The sequence below is a fragment of the Acinonyx jubatus genome, chromosome C2, assembly GCF_027475565.1.
Source record: "Acinonyx jubatus isolate Ajub_Pintada_27869175 chromosome C2, VMU_Ajub_asm_v1.0, whole genome shotgun sequence".
Classification (NCBI taxonomy): domain Eukaryota; kingdom Metazoa; phylum Chordata; class Mammalia; order Carnivora; family Felidae; genus Acinonyx; species Acinonyx jubatus.
In genome coordinates this window covers 59,035,663-59,057,603 of record NC_069384.1, presented here as the reverse complement: position 1 = coordinate 59,057,603, position 21,941 = coordinate 59,035,663, and the positions used below count along the sequence as shown (strand labels likewise).

General features: G+C 41.9%; 1 protein-coding gene across 4 annotated transcripts in view; it reads right to left on the bottom strand.

Annotated features, from left to right (window-relative positions):
* Positions 1-21,941, bottom strand: part of SIDT1 (SID1 transmembrane family member 1) — a 111,450-nt gene that overhangs the window by 11,355 nt on the left and 78,154 nt on the right. For all 4 annotated transcript variants that reach the window (XM_053220872.1, XM_053220873.1, XM_015075318.3 and 1 more), the window contains exons 11-19: positions 12,534-12,605; positions 11,109-11,254; positions 10,192-10,265; positions 8,883-8,949; positions 7,477-7,550; positions 6,180-6,303; positions 5,853-5,970; positions 2,957-3,093; positions 2,173-2,281 (exon numbers count right to left, since the gene is read on the bottom strand). In XM_053220872.1, the coding sequence (XP_053076847.1) occupies positions 2,173-2,281; positions 2,957-3,093; positions 5,853-5,970; positions 6,180-6,303; positions 7,477-7,550; positions 8,883-8,949; positions 10,192-10,265; positions 11,109-11,254; positions 12,534-12,605 (921 nt within the window). The remainder of the gene's footprint in view (positions 1-2,172; positions 2,282-2,956; positions 3,094-5,852; positions 5,971-6,179; positions 6,304-7,476; positions 7,551-8,882; positions 8,950-10,191; positions 10,266-11,108; positions 11,255-12,533; positions 12,606-21,941) is intronic.

Sequence of the window (21,941 nt, the reverse complement as noted above, 5' to 3'; positions counted from 1 at the left end):
CCCATTTGCCGCATCTCTGTCCTGCACCAGGCCCACGAGCCTGACTGTAGGACCACGTAAGTGGATTTGCTCACCCTCCATGGATTTGGACAATGGGAAGCCCCAGTAGGAGACTGGAGGGACACAGGAAGAAAAGGGAGCTCAGAGTACTTATCCACCTTCTGCCCTCCCTGTGAGGTTGCCTTAGACTGGCCGTGTCTTTCAGGGTGACTTCCTCTCCTTCCACATTTTGGTAACTACTTCCTTCCTGTCCTCTCCTTCCACATTTTGGTAACTACTTCCTTCCTGTCCTTTGGACTAATGGATATGAGAGTTTCTCTGTTACTTACTCCAGGTTGCCAGACTACCACATTCATTCTCCTCTACCTTGACCTTGTCTTATGAACAGTCCCTGTGTGACTAAAACCTTCATATTTCTGTGTGACATCTTTTTCCTGTTGAGACCCTACAGACTATTACATGGTCATAATATGCTACTTACATCTCTCCTTTTTCAGAAGGTAAACCAATACGGTATTGCAAAATTGTATGGGGCAAAAGTGGTATAGATATATTAAAAGTTCCTGTATGTATTATTAACGGTCACACTGTTACATACATCTGTATTCAAGTTTATTTTTCCAACTCAGGGAGCAACCAGAACAACCATGCTCCAAATTATTTTCCTTTTCAAAGTTGACTTTGTGTGCCTTCACTCACCTTTGAATCTGGAGGATGGGGCATGACCAGAGCATCAAGCCAAATGCTCTGCACAACCATTTAATGATGCTTCCACTGGGCGATTTGGAGGTACATTGGCTCTGTTATTGCCACGGGCAAATCTACTGACTGTGTCACAGGGGAAAACTAAGCTGCCAAAATGAGAAATTGTTTTATTCAGCTTTCTAATCTGAAAGTTACTTGGTTATGTAGAATCACTCTTAGACCTGGCTGTATTTTAAAGGCCCTCATTCCCTAGTGAGTAAGGGGTCTGCCGGGCAAGTGAATACTCCTTCTAGGCCACGTTCTGAATTCCCAGACCCCAGAATTCCCCGCCCAGATGGACCTGAGTCCCCTCCTGATAGCCCCCTTCCTTAGTCTAGCTTCCTGAGGACAGATGGTACCCCTGGAGCGGGCACTTCTAGGGGCAAGGAGGGGCCAGCTGAATGCTGGGCAAGAATATCCATGTACATACTTGTGAGACCCCTTAAGATGCAGGACAGAGCCAGCGTGGGAAGAAGAGAGGGGCAGGGGCTCGGGACCAGCTCTCCGATACAGTTATGTTCTGGAGTGTCCTTCTGAGGAAATGACAATTTTAAATTTGAACCTGGACCTTCTAGGTTGTAATGAAGGCATATATATTTATCAGTTTGTTGGCCTGCTTCCCTGCCTTCCTCCCTCCCTTCCTTCTATCCACGTATTTAATAGATTTTTAAGTCTGCTTTACAACTTAAATTTTTTTTTTAGTGGGCTTTTATTTGCACTCTTGCTTTGGGCTCTGCAAATAGGAGGGTTCAGCCTATGCTTATACACAATTATTTTTCTTGAAATATACAAAAGAATATTTAAGTGTGGCTTCCTGGACCTTAAATGGCCTGGGGATATTTAAATGCTCTAACATGACTTCAATCTATCTGTTCCCGTGCATGCTGACTGACAGCAGCAGGGCAGAAGCTGGTCCCATGGAGCACACAGTGCTCTAATGTGATACATTCACATTGTCGGGGTAGTTCAGCAGATGTCCCACCTGTTATGATTCCTAAGTCTCAAAACGCTCCAGTTCCAGGATTTGAAAACAATATAAAACTCATTCTTGATAACCATGTAGGCTACTTAGAGAAATGCTCGTTTTAAATGTTACAGTCTGAAAGCTATTTCTCTAGGTGGAATGAGTGGAGTGCTGACCAACCATTCTTCAAACACACTTTCAAAGTCTGTGAGTTATAAAGCACTGGGTCTTGGGGCTGGGGGTCTGCCTCAAGTCTGAGTATGACCACCTTAGTTTCTCAGTTGGAATCAGAACAGTGGCAATAGCTCATTGTAATCCTACACAGGAGAGGACGTTATAAAATACCCAGAATTCAGAGCACGTGTTCATGATGACCAGCAACACTTCCATTTAGGGTGAGCGAAGACAATGCTTTCTTGAGGTAAGTTAATCAGTGGGTTAGTGTAGAGCAACAGGTGACTCACCTATCTTGAAACGACCCATGTAGTAGATCTGGGTGCTAAGGGCTAGAGATGCCAAGATATGGATTGCGGAGAAGATGATCCAGAACCACAGGTCGTTTTTTCCAAACACCTAGGAGTAAAGATGGAGGTTACCTTCATCCAGGGTTTTCCCCACAGAACTCCGGAAAATCATTCTCTCATGTATGCATAAGGAGTCAAAAACTGAGCTGTGCATGCATTTTGATCCCCACCCCCACCCCCCCAACTTCTGTGAGCTCACAGGGATCACACTGCACAAAAAAGAATGGCTACCTGGCCAAGCAAAAATGGAAGAAGGAGGAAATGGGTGAGGCACCGAACAACAACAGTTAGGGGCAATAGGTCTAAAGCTGGGAGCTAATGCTCTGACAATGACTGCAGACAATGGACATGTGTCCCTGCACATTTAGAAAGCCGCTTCTGCTCTTTTAAGTCTGCCTCTCCCATCAGCTTGAACATCTCTATTCCATTCTCACATGAGTGAGGTCCCAGCTTTACAGTGGAACTCTCCAGGGGTGGTAGTTTTACAGGTGCCTATTACATTATTAGAGGTAAATAGCTAAGTAACTGAATAAAATGCCATGAATTGACTCATGATGGCCATGTGGCAGGAACCAAGGATTGTAATTAATTCAAACCTGTTCCCCTGAGGTCCACCAAACAGCAACAAAACAAAACAAAACAAAACAAAAAACAAAAAAACAAAAAAACCTCCCAAGGGGGCATGTTTGGAAAGCCGGGCTGAAGGCCACGGGGAGGGACGCACCACTCCGAGGACGGTGAGCGTGATGACCACCGCGAAGGAGGCGTAGGCAGCGTAGGCACTGGCATTGATGTCTGGGTGGCGGGTCTGGTAGAGCTTCAGCATGCAGAGGCCGGCGATCATGTACATGAAGGAGGTGTCTGAGGGCGCACAGGGGGAGCCAAAACAATCAGGACCCAGTAGGTGACAGACAATTTCTCTTTAGTCTTGAAAAACCCCCTGCCTTCAGGCCCTAGAATATTTGCTGCCCTCAGTTTGTGTGGAGACCTCCAACATGGCAGCCTCCACAGGCACATTCTCTGGCCAGACCCCACATACTCCACTCACAGAAGAAAAGTATCTGATGATAGGATAAATAATTGACTATCCCCGCTTGGAGGGGTATTTGCGTTTAAATGCTGGTGTTCAACAGCAACAGCAAGAGTCCATACTGGTGACAGTTAGGGCACTGTGACCATGGAAAGAATGCTAGGTGGGTGTGGAAGGTCCTTATCCGCGTCCTGAAACATAACCACATTGATTGTTCAATATATAGCTCATATAATTGATTGCTCATATATAGCTTTACAGCCTAGGGATGGAAAGTAGCTAGAACTTAAATGTGGCTTAGTTGTACGACAGTGATGGAAATGCAAACTGGAACAACAAGGCAATGTCCCATATTACTCAAGAGTGTAGCAAAACATTTCAATGTCTGATGGTAACATATTAGTGATGATATAGGGAAATGGGAACTCTCAGGCAGCTAGTGGGAGTAGGAATCAACACTCTGGAGAAACTTGGAAGTTCTTGGTAAGATGGTGACTGGTCCAGGTGACTCCAGCATTCTACTTCTAGGTGTCCCAGGGAACCTCTCTCACATGTGCACAAAGAGAAGTATGTAAGGGTGTTCACTGAAGCACTGTCTACAATAGCAACATATTGGCAACATCTAAATGTTGTTCAGTAGAGGAATTGACAAATGTAGTATACATATTTTTATTACAGAAGATGACAGTCCTTAAAAATGAAAGAACTGGATGCCTTTGATTCAATATTCATAAATCTTGAAAACATTGTTGGACAAAAAAACGTTGCAGAACATAGTTTGATAGGTAAATATTAATTTACTACAAATGTAGTAAAATTATAAAAACTAGACTGATAAAATATCAAATTAGTCAAGCTGTTGCCTCTGAGGACGGAAGAGGGGAATAAGTTTGGAAAACAGTTCAAAGGACTCAACTTTGTCACATTTTCTTTCTTCTTCTTCTTCTTCTTCTTCTTCTTCTTCTTCTTCTTCTTTCTTCTTCTTCTTTTTAATTAAGTAATCTCCATGCACAACACAGGGCTTGAACTCACGACCCTGACATCAAGCGTTGCATGCTGTACTGACTGAGCCAGCCAGGTGCCCCACAACGTGTTATTTCTTAAAAGGTAGATTTAAGGCAGGTATTTTTAAATGTTGGCATTTGTTCACTCTGAGTGGTGAATGATATTGTTCTCTGTAGTTTTCTCTGTTAAAAGTGTTTCTAAATTAAAAAAAAAATTAAATGTGGCAGAGAATTTCTGTGGTGTTCTGGGCCCACAGAGGCTAGAGTACAAAGATAAAAATGACTTTTTAAAATTCTTCTCCTTGAGTGTGGAGGTCACTACTACTGGCATCCGTTCTCACCTTTCTCCTTCCTGACAGCATGTTAGTAACTCAACTGCCTCAGCCCCATTTTCAATTCAGAAATGCATGCCTTTTTAGCCTACTGGTTTCAGCAAAGCTAACCCCACCTGTGGTGCGTCGGATGGTTCTCACTGGTCTAAAAGGTGATCTGCCTCCTTTGCCACCATGATTGATGTCCCAACCCAGGCTTGAGCTAACCAGCACCTGGAGAATAATTCTGGAATGGCTCATGACTATTTAAACTATTGAGGCGTGGAAGAATGTTATCTGGGGGGGGGAGGGGGTTCGCAAAGAAGTTTCCTTGCTCTTTTGTTTGTTTTTTTTTAATTTTTTAAATGTTTTTATTTATTTTTGAGACAGAGAGAGACAGAGCATGAGCAGGGAAGGGGCAGAGAGAGAGGGAGACACAGAATCCGAAGCAGGCTCTAGGCTCTGTGGGGCAGAGAGAGAGGGAGACACAGAATCCGAAGCAGGCTCCAGGCTCTGAGCTGTCAGCACAGAGCCCGACTCGGGGCTCAAACTCACGGACCGTGAGATCATGACCTGAGCGGAAGTCAGACGCTCAACCGACTGAGCCACCCAGGCGCCCCAGAAGTTTCCTTGCTCTTAAATGAAGGCTTGTGGAAACCAGCTTGCTGTAACCACCAGACATCATGAAGTAGATAGAGACAGGAAGCCAGGACTCGCTGTAGCTATTTTTGCCATCATGAGTTTCCTGATAGCCTGAGGATAAAATCAGCCTGCAGGCTCAGTATAACCCAAGGGATTATGGAGAATTGGAGCCAGGGCCACCAGATAAATTAACTGCAATCCCTTTCCACCTTTGGACTTTCAGAAGGTGAGCTGATAATTGTCCTTATTATTTAATCCAGTTGAATTGGGCTTTCTATTATTTTCGACCCAAAGCAGTCTAATTACTAAGTTAGGCCAAATTATACTGAGGAAACTTTCCAGGTGTCTGTTGAATTCTATCTGCCCTGCTGCCTAATACTTAGCCCATTGCCCACCTGCAAATCTAGTCATGGGATCATCATTCACTGTTGAGTGTTTTCTAGTCTGAAAGTGGTCAGAGAGAAAAAATGGTACAACATGTAGAAACCACACCCTGTGGGGAAGTGCCCTTGAATCACTTTAGCTCACATAAAATATTTAATTCTTGCATGCATGACCTTGGTATTTTGTGGAGGGTCCCAGGACTGGACTCCCATAACTTAAATTTGTGTGGTTGATGTAAATTCTAATTACCAAATTGGAAGTTGGAGTAATTAGGACAGACATGGTAACAAGCACTGAGCACTCCTTCCATCATCAACGCGATGCCCATAGCATAGAAAACACCAAAGTGTTTAGGAATCCCATAATCCTGAAAAAGGAGAAAGTGTTGTCAATGGAAAGACACCAATCAGTGACAGAACCACAGGATCTGGAAACCCAAGCTTCTGGCCTCCTGTTGTTCATTACACATAACCCATCACCACACCATCAAGCCAGATGTCCCTCCCCTTTGCAGATCCTTCTTGGAACCATGACCCTTCCTAGCTCCCACATCCAATTTACCCTCCCTCTCCTCACCATGGCAAAGATGTCCTTGGCCTCTAGGGCTCTGCGATGGAGAATGTCTCGGCGCAAGACTATCAGCAGGAAGAGGAAGCCCAGGAGCACGTGGCCCAGGTTACTGAGAATGTTGTTGAAGGCACTAAAGAAGGAGAAGGAAACCATGAGAGAGTTGAGGTGATCCAAGATATTCAGAGAATGAATGAATGCTTGAATGAGTGAGTACACTCAGCACTCCACGTTTTCTACCTAGACTTTTCATAAGATTTCAGGACTAGCAAATCATCAGAGATCATCTTTAACCTTACTCCTTTAATTTAGAATGCCTAACCTGTGATCACGTGCCCATTTCCTCCCTGGGATGCCTGTGTGGCTTCCCCAACACCCACCCAATCCTCTCTTATCCTGACGGCACTGGCATGGAATGAATCCCAGGAAACAGAGCTGCTCCAAAGATGGGCAGTTTGGCCAAGTGTTTCAGCTACACAGTGAGAGGGAATTCTCATAGATGGACCCATGCTATGTGTGTCAATATTCAGCTCTGTAATAGTGACGTGTCAGCCGGTCATGGTCAGTTGCTTTATTTCAGGAAACTGAGGCTGGTTCAGTTCTGGAACAAGAAGTCTGTTCTTTCCACTTCACTATGTTCTGGTGGCTAGACCATGGCCTTGGAGGCAGCAGGCCTGGGTTCAGGTCCTGGCATCACTAATAGTTGAGGGACCTTCTGCAAGTTCCTTTCTAAGCCTTAGTGTCTTCATCTGAAGACAGAAGTGATGCTAATCCTACCTATCTTATGAGGTTGTTCAGTGGATTAACATATGAGCAGCTCATGCCCGTGGACGAGTGTCGTCACAGCTAGGACCTGATGTTTTCAAAAATGTCCCTGTCTTCTTCTTAGGAATGTTTCCTGAGGCCCCTATACAGGAATGAAAGGAAGATATCTGGTCTCAACTTTTTGATTTCATCCCTCCTTACCCTTGACTGGGGTAGTAATCCATAGTTGTTTTTCATATTTTTTTTTAATGTTTACTTATTTATTTTGAGAGAGAGAGACAGAAAGCAAGTGGGGGAGGGGCAGAGAGAGAGAGGGAGCCAGAGAATCCCAAGCAGACTCTGCAGCTGTCAGCGCAGAGCCTGACAGGGGGCTCGAACTCCTCAACTGTGAGATCATGACCTGTGCTGAAACCAAGAGTCGAACGATTAACAGACTGCGCCACCCAGGCGCCCCAGTGTTTAGTATTTTTAAAAACTGAAATCGCATCTCACAGAAAGGAATCTCTAAATGTCTCATGGGCAACCAGAGGCCAGGGCTCACCTCAGGACGCCCAATGGGTGAGCACAGAGGAAGTTGTAGTAGCAGATGTCCTGATTGCCTGTGACATTCACCACCTGCAAAATCAAGAGCGAGAGGAGCAGATGCAGTTTTTCTCCATCTACTGAGCCCACCCTGAAACCACAAAAGGCAGGCAATGCTCACAGTGATTTACCATATAACCAGTGTTCCTTCTCAGCAGGGGATGGGTCATTGTCTGCTGCCTTTACACAGCACAGGCTAACTAGGACCGTCATGATATGTTCTATTTTCTGGATGCATGTTGGGAGGGTGTGGAGCTATCCCATTCTCTATGTAGGAGTGATAACCACAGGGCATGTGGACAGGAGGAAGCATGTGTTCAGTTTTCCATTTTTCTCACCATCTCTATCATTAAGAACCTTCCTAGACCATAGCACAGCGGTATCTTCTGACAGGGCCCTGGAGTAGTAAGAGAGTATGGAGATTATAAGCAGTGGTGCCCAAACCTCATAAAAGTCCTTGTCCTCATCACATAGTGAGTAGGAAACTGGCCAAATTATTAGACCAATGGCTTTCAAACTTAGAAATCTGTACATTAGAATCACTGGGGGTCTAATCAGTAGTGATGCTTGGTTCTACTCTCAGGGACTTGGACCTAATTTGGTGTAGGGTACAGCCTGGACACCAGGATTTCAAAGCTCCTCAGGTGATTTTAATGCACAGCAAAGTGTGGGAATCACTGCATTAGAAACACCGTCAGCCCCTTGTGCTTTCTATGTAGGCTTTCTTGCATAATGCTTGAGAAGGTCATTTCTTGCATAAATGCTAGAGAAGGTCATTATGTGATCTGGACCCAAGGTTCTATGAAGGCACAATGGGGATTCTCAAGGTGTTTTAATTATTATCTTTGTTTATTTGTTTTTACTCTATTTTAGTTATTTTATATTTTCTCAATTTTATTATCTTATTAGCTTTTTAAAAACTTATTACCTTTTTTTAAGAAGCTGTTTGTAGTTTTATAAAAAGTACCCTCAATGAGAGGGCACAGGCTAAATTAAATACCAGGTTTCTTTGTTTTGACTGGAACTTTATTTACTCCGCTCATTACCCCTTGATAATCAGAAGTTCAGTCCGGTAAATAACAGATATAGTTGATAGATATTATGACTGAATGAGCTTACGGTAATGACTTCAGATTGGTAGACAAAATAATACGAGGTCCCAGGCCCCTCTGTGATAAGACAATTGGGAACTAGATTTAAAGATTCATGAAAGATGAAGCAACAGAGATGTCTAATTTGAAGACGAAATCAGAAGTTAATTCTTGGACTGAGATCAAGTTATATAGACTTTTCTCTGCAAGTCATAGCAAAGATCTCTCCCTGCAGCACGAAAGCTGGGATTCCGGGGTTCTGGGCAGTACTCACTGTCTGGTAGGTGATGACCAACTGGATCACAGGCAGTGCATAAAACACAGCAATGGTGATGATGTTCCTAAGCAGCCAGAAAGAACCGGAAATTGTTATTTCCAAATTAACAATGGAATTTTTGCTCAATTTTTTAACATAAGAATCCTTCCACTCCGTAACTCTCTAATTAACTTGCAAAAGTAATCAGAAACTGGTTATGCAGTTCCCATTTCTTCAGCCTCCCACCCCTACAAACATTGGTAAAACTGCAAGTGATACCTGCTTCTGTTTTAACCAAATTATTGATGAGGGCCTATTTCTTAGGTTGTTTTAGATTAGATGTTAGATGTTTTCGATTAAAAGTGACCAGAGCACAAGTAACGGGAGATGGATCACATGAAAGGATGTGGCTCTCTTACATAACTCTTACTTCCAAAATGATGGTCCCACTATGAAATTCCATGGGGCCCCCACTGTCCCTTGCTTCCCTCGAATACCTGTATCCAAGTAAAAGGGCGTCCTTCAAGAGAAAAAAATGGAAAGAGCTATCACAGCATCAGCCTGGGATTTCTGAGGGGAGAGGGGTCCCCTGCTAGGCAGCTCAGCCTCTTGGCTTGGAGAGAGGCTGCATCAGGGTCTATTCAGCACTGCCTGTGGTATCATTTCCTTTCAGTGTGGTTCGCAGCTACTCTGAGACGCTGTAGACATCTAGTCCCTGAAATCATTGGCTTTTGTAAGAGCAAGTCTGGGTGAGAAGAGGGAATGGCTTCAGTTTAGCGTGTCCCATGGAAGATAGTGACATGTTATTGTTAGGTTGCCTTTCTGGAAACGGATTGAGTGTGTTCCCTAAACATATGGGATTCTACTACTATTCTTATGATTCTTTTTAATCACTATGAACACTTTTTTTTCATGTTTTTTATTTTTAATTTTAAAATTTTATTTAAATGCAAGTTAGTTAACATATGGTGTAATAATGATTTCAGGAGTGAAATTTAGTGATTCATCACTTACATCACTTACATATAACACCCATCCCCATCAATATAACATATTACATATAACACTTATCCCAACAAGTGTCCTCCTTACTGCCCATCCCCCCACTTTACTACCATTCTTATTTTTACTTTTATGTATTTAATTTAGGGCTGGCTGCTTTTTGTAGTTTATTTTTGTTTTTCTTATAGAATGTGGCACGAATCCTTGAAGCATCTATATCTTTGCCTCATTAAACTGAAAGGTGTGCCATAAGTGATCATGGCTTTTACTAAGAAAATTTTCATTTTACTTAAGGGAACCATGGTCCCAGTGGCCACCTACTCACCAGAAATAAATTTTATATTTTTTGCTGACAATCCTCCGGTCCTTCCTGGACAGATCTGACAGGTAAAGGAACATCTAAAATATCAAATAAAAAAAGAATGCAAACATGTACTTGGCTTTTTTTTTGTGGAAGACACACAAAGGGAAGCTTTATAAATTCTCAATCCAATCCATTGCTAGGGATTAAAATTATTTAATAAACTTTTCTTTCAATTTTGTTTTTCCCAGAATACCCTAATACACACCCTAGTATTTTCTCTGAAATAGTAAGAATTGGCTGATGTAGAAAAACCTATTGGGAGTCTCAACTGCTTCTTACATCTCAGGAACTGGTTTTGCCATTTTTGGAGATGTCCACTGTGTGGTTCTTGAATTATACGATTGAAACTGTGCAGTCCACTTTCATATCCCTTACTGGATACAACACAATATAATAAATATATGCCAAAAAGAAATGAGCTTTATTCCTGAGGGATGATAGGTACAGAAACAGAGAGTTTTCCCAGGTATACCCCTCATGAATCTTTTCTTTCATCTGGTGGATCCACTTCAGACCCTGAGTATTTTTTTTTTTTAAGTTTTATTTATTTAAGTGATCTCTACATCCAACGTGGGGCTTGAATTTACAATCCAGAGATCAAGAGTCACATGAATTACTGACTGAGCCAGCCAGGTGCCCCCAGACCCTGAGGTTTTAATGCGCTGCTCTCCTTAATTCTCTCACCTTCTTCCTCCAGAAAGAAATGCTGATTAGCAGGGTATTGCTTTTAGTCTGTAGTTATATTTTATCTAAAAAGCCCTCAGGGAAATATGGTTTCCCTTGAAGGGAAAAAATAAAGGAAACTGAGACCTTTGCTGAAGGTGTATTTGACTGTTGAACATTCTGCCCTTGCCAAGAGTACGGCCAGGCAGAGGTACCTTGGTCCGGATGATGTTCTTATCACTCTCAATGTCTGGCATGGTGTCGAAGTCACTCTCCTCCACAGAGCTGTCCGTGTCCGACTGGCATGGCTGCCCACCATCGGAGGAGGACATCTGCCTGCCAGGACTGGAGCTTGACTCCTCTGAAAGAGAGAAAACTCATCTGCCTTCCAAAGCTAGGAAGAACCCATGCAGTCCATCCCTCTCTGCAAAAAGCAGTGCTGACTCATTCTTGAAGATGTTGTGTTGGTAAAAACGAACTCCTTACCCACAACACATGTTCTTTCTCTTAATTCCTCCTCAATGGACTTCTACTTTGCTGCTTCTCCTATTTTTATATTTAAATTGTCTATTTCTAGGGCTGAATGCATATTAAGAACATAAAGGCAACTGCTCTGTTAACTACTTGGATGCAAAAAATAAGATTATGCTTATATGTCATGTTTCATATTTTACAATATGAACATAAATATATAAACATACACATGCACAGTTATGTATAGCATCGACCACAGACCCGTGTAAGCACACGCATATCCAGCAGCTATACATTGCTCGTGGGTAAAGTATTTGTACACTGAAACCCCCCACATGCCGCATCTATGATTATATAATGAGAACAACACTCTCAGGAAGAAGAATCCTTGTGTTCTCATGAATGTTTCCCAGAGCAGATGGGAATTTGTGCAGCTTGATGAGCACATGAGCTGAGCCTACCTTCTGTTTTATTGCTTCTGTTCAGTTAGTTAAAAAAAAAAAAAAATCCTGTTCTTGCAGAGCTAGAAATAAGTAGCCTGCATGAAACCCACATGCTTCTCAACGTTACAGTACACCAGAGTAGGAAGAAGGACTCCAGCCCATCTCCCTGACATATTAAGCAAACCATTCACAGACCCACAGGAATTCTGTCTCTTTCAGGCCACGCAATGAACACTGAGGGGTTGCCATGTGAATGACTAGGTTCAATTATGAAGTTAGCCAAAATGACGATTGTCAGGCTACAGCCATGTTCACCTGCAGCACAGCCTTAGTCTTCTGATCGCCCTTACTCCACTGAAACCTGAGAATGAAAGAGCTCGTCAATTGATTTCGGGCTCCCTGACACCGGCTCTGACATACTGTTCATGCCCTAAACTCAGGCCGGGTATGAAAACATCCCCACACGGACTTTGGGAGTTGACGGCAACCATGGTAGGGAATTCTGCTCAAGTGTGGCTAGCACAGAATAACAAACTAGAGAAGGTTGGAGCTGGAAGGAGCCTTCCAGATCTTCCAACCAATTTCTCTTATAAAGAGAAGACAATCTTAGACGATGACTGCCTTGCCCACTCACACAGTTAATAGTGGCTGGAAGGCCCTTTTTATCCTATTCTCTGGAGAATTAAGAAATACTTCAATGAATAGACTCATAGTAGGCAATACCTATTGCCCCATAATTGCTTCCTTCAGGGGTGCTGGCAGCAATGGGATGTGACACCGCCATATTTCCAGAGCCTGTTAAAAAGAAAAGCAAACACTTCATGTCCAGTTGCTAAAACAACACAACTCTAAGTAGCTTGAATCATCAGTCCAATACAAGACTCACCAAACTGTGACCTACAGGCAAAATCTAGCCTGCTACCTATTTTTGTATAACCCTTTAACTAAGAATGGTTTTAGAATGTGAGACAGGAAACCATCAAAATCCTAGAGGAGAATACAGGCAACAACCTCTTTGACCTCAGCTGTGGCAACTTTTTACTAGGCATGTCTCTGGAAGCAAGGGAAACAAAAGCAAAAATTATCTATTATGACTTCATCAAGATAAAAAACTTCTTCACAGTGAAGGAAACAATCAATAAAACTAAAAGCCAATCTATGGAATGGGAGAAGATATTTGCAAATGACATACCAGATAAAGGGCTAGTATCCAAAATCTATAAAGAATTGATTAAACTCAACACCTAATCAATAAGCAAGTTAAGAAATGGGCAGAAGACATGAACAGACACTTCTCCAAAGAAGACATACAAATGGTGAACAGACTCATGAAAAAATGCTCACCATCACTCATCATCAGGGAAATACAAATCAAAATCACAAAATGAGATACCACTTCACACCTGTCAGAATGGCTAACATTAACAACTCAGGAAACAATGGAGGTTGGTGAGGATGCAGGGAAAGGGGAACCCTCCTACACTGTTGGTGGGAATGCAAACTAGGGCAGCCGCTCTGGAAAACAGTGTGGAGGTTCCTCAGAAAGTTAAGGATAGAACTACTTACTCTATGACCCTGCAATTGCACTAAGTATTTATCCAAAGGATACAAAAATACTGATTTGAAAGGGCACATAGAACCCAATGTGTTACAGCAGCATTAACAATAGCTGAATTATGGAGAGCCCAAATGTCCATCAACTGATGAATGGGCAAAGAAGATGAGGTTTATATATACACAATGGAATATTACTCAGCTATCAAAAAGAATAGAATCTTGCCATTTGCAATGATGTGGATGGAACTAGAGTGTATTATGCTAAGTGAAATAAGTCAGTCACAGAAAGACAAATACCATATGATTTCATTCATATGTGGAATTTAAGAAACAAAACAGATGAACATAAGGCAAGGGAAGGAAAAATAAAATAAGATAAAAACAGAGAGGGAGGCAAACCATAAGAGACTCTTAACTATAGAGAACAAACTGAGGGTTGCTGGAGGGGAGGCGGGTGGGGGGATGAGTTAATAGGTGATGGGTATTAAGGAGGGCACTTGTGGGATGAACACTGGGTGTTATATACAAGTGATGAATCACTAAACTCTCCTCCTGAAACCACAACTACAGTATATGTTAACTAACCTAAATTTAGGTAAAATCTTGGAAAGGAAAATAAATATTTTAAATGGTTGGGGAAAGAAATCAAAAGATTTCATGACAGGTAAAAATCACATGAAATTCAAATTTCAGTACTCATACATGAAGTCCTGTTGAAACACAGTCACGGCCACTTGGGTATGTCTATGACTGCTTTTGGCTATGGTGGCAGCGTTGAGCAGTTGAGACAGAGACGATACGGCCCTGTGAAATCTAACATATTTGCTATTTGGCACTCTACAGAGAAAAAAAAAATCTTCCAGTTCCTGCCTGAAAGTATTGCAGAATCACAAGAACAAAGGAGCACAGGTCCTGAAATCACTTTGAGGAAGGTCACCACTGAACAGAAACACAGAAGTATCTGTCTGTCATTAAACCGCTGTAATGTGGAGGCTTTCAAAATAGCATTTAGCAGCACCTTAACCACTGGCAGGATAAGTCCAGATAGGGAGGAAATTACAGCACTCCTTGGAGCAATCGATGGTGAAAACTGAACTAAGGATATGGAAGAATATGAGATATTTTGAGAGATATTTCTGTATCTGTTGCCAAATTTTTGTTGGCAGTGAGAGATAAATTAAGATAATGTTCCTCAAACTTTTCCACTGAAGTACTCCTTGTAGCACAGGGAGTGAACTCATCCCTCTGTGTCTGGTGCTGTCATCTGGAGCCATGCCACCACCAATATCAGAGAGAAATAGCTTCCAACCTTCTCCTTGGTTGTTAGGCAAGATGCTATTCACTGAGTTTATTCACCTCCGAGAATTAGGTGGATCTGAACAAGGAGACGAGAAACCACAATTAAGCAGGGTATCTAGGCAGTTTCTCTGACTCTGACTTCATGCTACAATATTTCCAGGAGCCACACTCATCTGCGGAGATGCTTGAAAATGTTTCTTTACGCCTCCTGAGCTTTGTCAAGGATCTAGGATATTGTCAGGCTGGTGGGCATTTCAATATAGTATCTTCCTTCTGAAGTGAGATCGTTTGTATCACATTACAGGCAGAAAGGTCTGTGTGTTACCCAGTCAGTCTCTTATATGGTTGCAGAGAAATAGATTTTCAGTGAAGACACATAACTGAGGATATTCTATGATACCCTCACTGTAAATGTATTTCCATTTCTTCATTGAAAATGCAGTTTGTTACAGTTTGCGTTCATGCTGCAGTATGTAACCCGCACAATGGAACCAAAAGCCTCACCAGTTCATCATTTATCACAGCCAGCTCTCCTCATCCACCTCTCAAACTTCCTTCCGCTGGTGGGCAGTAAAATCATTCACGGTTTTTCAGGCCAATTTGTAGGCTTTATCATATCTTTTAGTCTTTTTGTGTCCATTCATTTCCTTCATGAAGAAAAAGATTTAAGGGGCGCCTGGGTGGCTCAGTCGGTTAAGCATTAGACTCTTGATTTCTGCTCAGGTCGTGCTTTCATGGGTTCATGAGTTCGAGCCCCGTGTCTGCTTGGGATTCACTCCCCTCTTTCTGCCCCTCCTCTGCTCGTACTCTTGCTCTCTGTCAAAATAAATAAACTTAAAAGAAAAAAGAAAGGAAAATATTTAAATCCTGAGTTCAAAATATTTAGTCAGGTGATGAGAGATGGCCTTGGAGACTCAATTTCCTTCCTCCTTTTGGTAGCTTAGCCAAGAGCTGGCTCAGCCAAGGTCTTTAACTAACACAGCATTCCTGGCAGGCAGGGTTGTTCCCAGGCCCTCAGAGTGCAGACTCCCTGGCACTGTTCCTAGGCCTGGAGATTCCTTGATAGATTTCTCATCACTTCAAGAAAGTAGATGTACCTTGGCCTTTCTTGGGCTTACCCGTAAATATGGAATGTGGTTTCACCACCATCTTTGCTTTTCATCCAACTTCCAGACAAAGAAACAGGTTATTTTCAGACCCGTAAGTATGAGGTATTAAATTTTTTTTTTTGCCCAGTAATAACGTTATGTGGAGATTTGTACAACTTGACTGACTCTTCGTTCTAGGACAGATTTGGTCGTAGTTACAGCACAGAGCTTTGCTGCTGGCTACTATTGACAATAACAAGTACTACTTACTATGACTCCCACCTCTAGTACTGCTATGATAACTAATGCTCTCACTGCTATTATATATTATAGAACTACTGCATCTCACTACTGTGGTTGTTGATGCTAGTTGATGTTTATGGAGAACTTACTGCATGTCAGACACCCTTTTAATTTCTTTTCAAGAATTTACTCATTTAAGTTTTCAACAGCCCAATGAGGTGGGTACTATTCTCACCATTTTAAAATAACAAAAGAGAGGCACCGAGAGTGGTTTGTTGTATTAGTTTCAGTTAAAACTTATCTTCTTTTTATTTATTCATTTATTTATTTATTATTGTTTTTTAATGTTTATTTTTTATTTATTTTGAGAGACAGAGCAAGAGTGTCGGAAGGACAGAGAGAGAGAGAGAGAGAGAGAGAGAGGGAATCCCAAGCAGTCTCTGTGCTGTCAGCACGGAGCCCAATGTGGGGCTCGAACCCACAAACCCTGAGATCACACATGACCTGAGCAGAAACCAAGAGTCAGACGCTTCACTGACTGAGCCACCCGGGTGCCCCAAAACTTATCTTCTTAATTGAAAAACAACACCAGGATTTTCTTCCAGTATAGGAATAACTGGCAGCGAGCATGTTACTTTCATGGAGTATTCAAGAATATCTTTCAAAAAGACAAGGAGGTTGAGACTTGTTCTCATCTCCACTATAATAAGCTGATACTTTGAAGAAGCATCTAAAGGCAACATTTGCTTTTTAGGTTGTCTGCTACTGCTTACCAATGATTTTCTATTGGGTCATTTCCCTCAGTGTCTTTCATATTTGTCTCTTTTCAAGCTCAAACTCCCTCTTTTAAAGTTTTTAATTCAAGTGTAATTAACAAACAGTGTGATATTAGTTTCAGGTGTGCAACATGATTCAACAATTCTGTACATTCCTTGGTGCTTATCATAAATGTACTCTTAATCCCCATCACCTATTTCACCTGTAACCCCACCCACCTCCCTTCTGGCAACCACCAGTTTGTTTTCTGTATTTAAAAGTCTGTTTTTTTAATTTGTCCTTTTCTTTGTTCATTTGTTTTGTTTCTTGAATTCCACATATGAGTGAAATCATATAGTACTTATCTTTGATTGACTTATTTCACTTAGCACTATACCCTCTAGGTCCATCCATATTATTGCAAATGGCAAGATTTCATTCTTTTTTCATGGCTGAGTAATATTCTATTACACACACACACACACACACACACACCCTACATCTTCTTCATCCATTCATCAACCAATGGAAACTTGGGCTGCTTCCATAATTTAGTTATTGTAAATAATGCTGCAAGAAACATAGATGTGCCTAAATCTTTTTGAATTAGTGTTTTTGTTTTCTTTGGATAAATACCCAGCAGTGGAATTGCTGGATTATATGGTAATTCTATTTTTAAATTAAAAAAATTTTTTTGAATGTTTATTTATTTTTGAGAAGGAGAGAGAGAGAGAGAAAGAGCGTGATCAGGGCAGGAGAGAGACAGAGGGAGATACAGAATCTGAAGCAGGCTCCAGGCTCTGAGCTATCAGCATAAAGCCTGATGTGGGGCTTGAACTAATGAACCACGAGATTATGACCTGAGCCGAAGTCAGATGCTTAACCGACTGAGACACCCAGGTGCCCCTATTTATTATTTTTTTATATTTATATACTTTTGAAAAAGAGAGGGAGAGAGAGAGAACACACAAGTGGGGGAGGGACAGAGAGAGAGGGAGACAGAGGATCCAAAGCAGCCTCTTCACTAACCGCTTAGAGCCTGATGGGCGTGAACCTACTTAAGCTGAGGTTGGATACTCAATTGATTGAGCCACCTGGGTGCCCTGATTCTTTTATTTTTTGAGGCACTTCCACACTGTTTTCCACAGTGGCTGCACCAGTTTGTATTCCTACCAACAGTGCATGAGGGTTCTTTTTTCTCCATATCTTCACCCACACTTGTTATTTCTTGCCTTCTTGATTTTAGCCGTTCTGACAGGTGTGAGATGATATCTCATTGTGGCTTTGATTTGCATTTCCCTGAGGATGAGTGGTGTTGAGCACTCTTTTCATGTATCTGTTGGCCATCTGTAAGTCTTCACTGGAGAAATGTCTGTTCATGTCCTCTTCCCATTTTTAAATTGAATTATGTGTTTTTATGGTGTTCAGCTATATAGGTTCTTTATATATTTTGGGTATTAATTCCTTAGTAGATATGTCATTTGCAAGTATCTTCTCCCATTCAATAAGTTGTCTTTTTGTTTTGTTGGTGGTTTCCTTTGGTGTGCAGAAACTTTTTATTTTGGTGTAGTCTCAATAGTTTATTTTTGCTTTTGTTTCCCTTGCCTGAGAAGACATAGCTAATGTTGCTAAGGCTGAGGTCAAAGAGATTACTGCCTGTGTTTTCTTCTAGAAATGTTATGGTTTCAGGTCACACATTTAGGTCTTTAATCTATTTTGAGTTTATTTTTGTGTATGGTATAAGAAAACAGCCCAGTTTCATTCTTTTGCATGTAGCTATTCAGCTTTCCCAACACTATTTGCTGAAGAGACTGTCTTTTTCCCATTGTATATACTTGCCTCCTTTGCTGTAGATTAATTGACCATAAAAGTGTGGGCTCATTTCTGGGCTTTCTATCTTGTTCCATTGATCTATGTGTCTTATTTTTATGTCAGTACCACACTGTTCTGATTACCACATATATATTTTTTTTAAGTTTATTTATTTATTTTTGAGAGAGAGAGAGAGAGAGTGAGAGAGAGTGCAAGTAAGGGAAGGGCAGAGAGAGAGAGAGAATCCCAAACAGGCTCCTCACAGTCAGTGCAGAGCTCCACATGGGGCTTGAACTCATGAACTATGAGATCATGACACATGACCTGAGCCGAAATCAAGAGTTGGATGCTTAACCAACTGAGCTACCCAGGTGCCCCTGGTTACTATACCTCTATAGTATATTTTGAAATCTGGGATTGTGATACCACCAGTTTTGTTCTTTTTCAAGATTGCTTTGGCTGTTTGGTCTTTTGTGTTTTCAGACAAATTTGAGGATTATTGTTCCAATTCTATGAAAACTACTGTTGGTATTTTGATAGGGATTAAATCTGTAGATGTAAGATCTACATTACATATAAGTTCTACCATTGCCCTATGTCCTTTTATAAAGATGTAATTTTAAAATTATTAAATGTGTAAATAGGAAGTGAAGAATGACACTAAAATCATAAAACCCAGAATTTTTGGCATTTTGGTGCTACTGAGAAGCCCTCTACCACAAGACGCAGAAGTGTGCATAGGAAAGTGCTTGAGTTTGGTTATGACAGGAAGTTGAAATGGTTTGTGGGAGGCAATGTTTTTGTGGGTGTAAACAAAGGAGAAAAAAACCCCACAAAACCTAAAATCAAAGCTAGTGAGCAAACAAAAACAATCGCTGTTTTTTTAGGTGACACTTCATTAAAAAGCAAAAGCCAGCTGTGTGGGTCTGTTCAGACTTGGATGTGTCGCTGATTTCTGTACTCAGCTCTGGCTCATGATTGAGCAAGCTGTGATTCTAATCTGGTTGTTAGCCATTTTCACTCTGAGGCATCTGCAACATCACTAATTCTAGGATGGACAAGAGAACCAAGATTTTCACGGGCAAGACAAGTGCCAGAACATAAAGATGTTTTAACTTTGTGGACTTTTTTTTTTTTTTTAAGAAATGTGCTCTTAAAAAATTTTTTTTTTAACATTTATTTACTTTTGAGAGACAGAGCGAGACAGAGCATGAGTGGGGGAGGGGCAGAGAGTGGCGGGGGTGGGGGTGGGCAGGTAGGGCACACAGAATTCAAAGCAGGCTCCAGGCTCTAAGCTGTCAGCACAAAGCCCGATGTGGGGCTGGAACTCATGGACCGCGAGATCATGACCTGAGCCGAAGTCGGCCGCTTAGCCGACTGAGCCACCCAGGCGCCCCTAACTCTGTGGACTTTTATAGACACGATTTAAATATGAGATTGGCAACTTTGTATAATAGTATTCTGTTAATTTTTCTAATGTTTAAGACCTTCTCAGAATGCAAAAAACCAGAACATTGGCTCCCAAACTTCAAGTATGCTCCCAGAAGGAGAGTTATATTTATATTTAACTGTATGGTATTTAGAAAGAATTAAACACAAAATATCAGTTTATAGGACAGACCAAGATGTTCTGGCTGGGAATAAGTAAACATATAAAGTTGTGAATGAGCTCATCTTAATGAAGAGAGTTATTCTGGCATCTTTTTCTCTGAGCATGAGCCCTTTGCCATCTGTTTACTTACACTGCATAAGATATGTTTGCATGTTGGCTTTTAATATTAAATGCTCAACATGAGGAGAAAAACGTTACTTCATTTTGAGCATGTTTGGATCTTTCAGCGATTTCATATTTATAATTGTCTTGCCTTCTGTCTCTGGACTCAGGAGGTTGGAAGTTGAAGAGGTAGTCAGAGATGATGGGAACTAGCTGCTGGAAAATTTCAGTTTTATGCCAATAGGCTACCTATCCCAACTAGTCTCAACAGATGAGGAGAGAGTTCCAGTCCAAGATGGCAACATGGGAAGACACCGAGCTCACCTCCTCCACGGACACACCAAATCTACACCCATTTATAAAGCAATTCCTCCCGAAGAACCTAGGGCTGCCTGAGTAGCTTCTGCGCAAGTAAAGATAGAACAGCAAGAAAAACAAAGACATGGTAAGGAAGGGCACTATGGGAACTACAGTGGGAGGGACCATGAACAGATCTGTGTACCTTGGGGCGCTGACAAAAACCACGGTTTAAAAGGGCAACTAGGGGCACCTGGGCAGCTCAGTTGGTTGGGCATCTGACTCTCTTGGTCTCGGCTCAGGTCGTGATCTCATGGTTCGTGGATTCGAGCCCGAGATGGGCTCTGCACTGACAGCTCAGAGGCTGCATGGGATTATCTCTCTCACTCTCTGCCCCTCCCCTGTTCACATGCACACGCACATTGTCCCTCTCAAAATCAATAAATAAAAACACTTAAAAAAAAATAAAAGGGCAACTCGAATATGAAAGATCCAGCCTTCAAACTCCAGCAAATGGTGGGAGAGCTACTGGAACTCTCTCTGCTGGGAGGGTCTGGCCAGGGTCTTGGTTCGTTGTCCCCCTCCACCTGGATGGAGTACAGGGGAGCATGGCCCAGGTGTCATGGCTGGCCCACCTCCTTAGTGCACATTAGTTTTAGAAGTTCTCTCTGCAGAAAGATGAATAAACTTTAAATATAAACCATATACAGTGAAGCCTTTCTACTCTAGTAAAATTTTGCCACCAACGTTAAGCATATCTATTGAAGAGAATGTTTCTGAGGGGAAAAAAATAAAAGGACAGGCATCCTGAGTCCTCAGTGGCAAATTGGGTAAAATCTCTGTTTTTGGCACTCCTTGTAACCTATCAGTACTCCATGGCCACATTCCAGATTCCAGCATGGAGAGGAAGAAATACACGTCATGGTTAGCTGGTCACTTTTTCCTCCCACCATCCCACTGGGCTCAAAGAAGTGGCCTCATTCTCTCTTGCAAGAGTTTCTCTGCCTCGTCTTCTTGCTGTGGTAGCCTTCAACCTCTCCCCTTCTCTGGGGTCACAATGGCACGTGCAGTGGAGTAAGATAAACAAAGTGAGTCTGGAGGTTTTTGTTTTGTTTTGTTTTTAAGTTGAGAGAATGAGGAAAACTACAAAAATGAGATTTCTCTTAAAGAAAAAGTGGCAAGAAAAGCCAAGAAAATTTGTAAAAAGAAGCATCAGGACTAGAGTTTGAGACCCATTGCCACAGAACCTGATGGTGGCCTATGCTCCTTGACTCCTCCAAACTCACACTGCTTGTCTTCATTCCCTCTGCACCCTACTCTTTGCTAAGAGGCTGATTTGGTAATGGCTCCATGGAGGGAAGAATT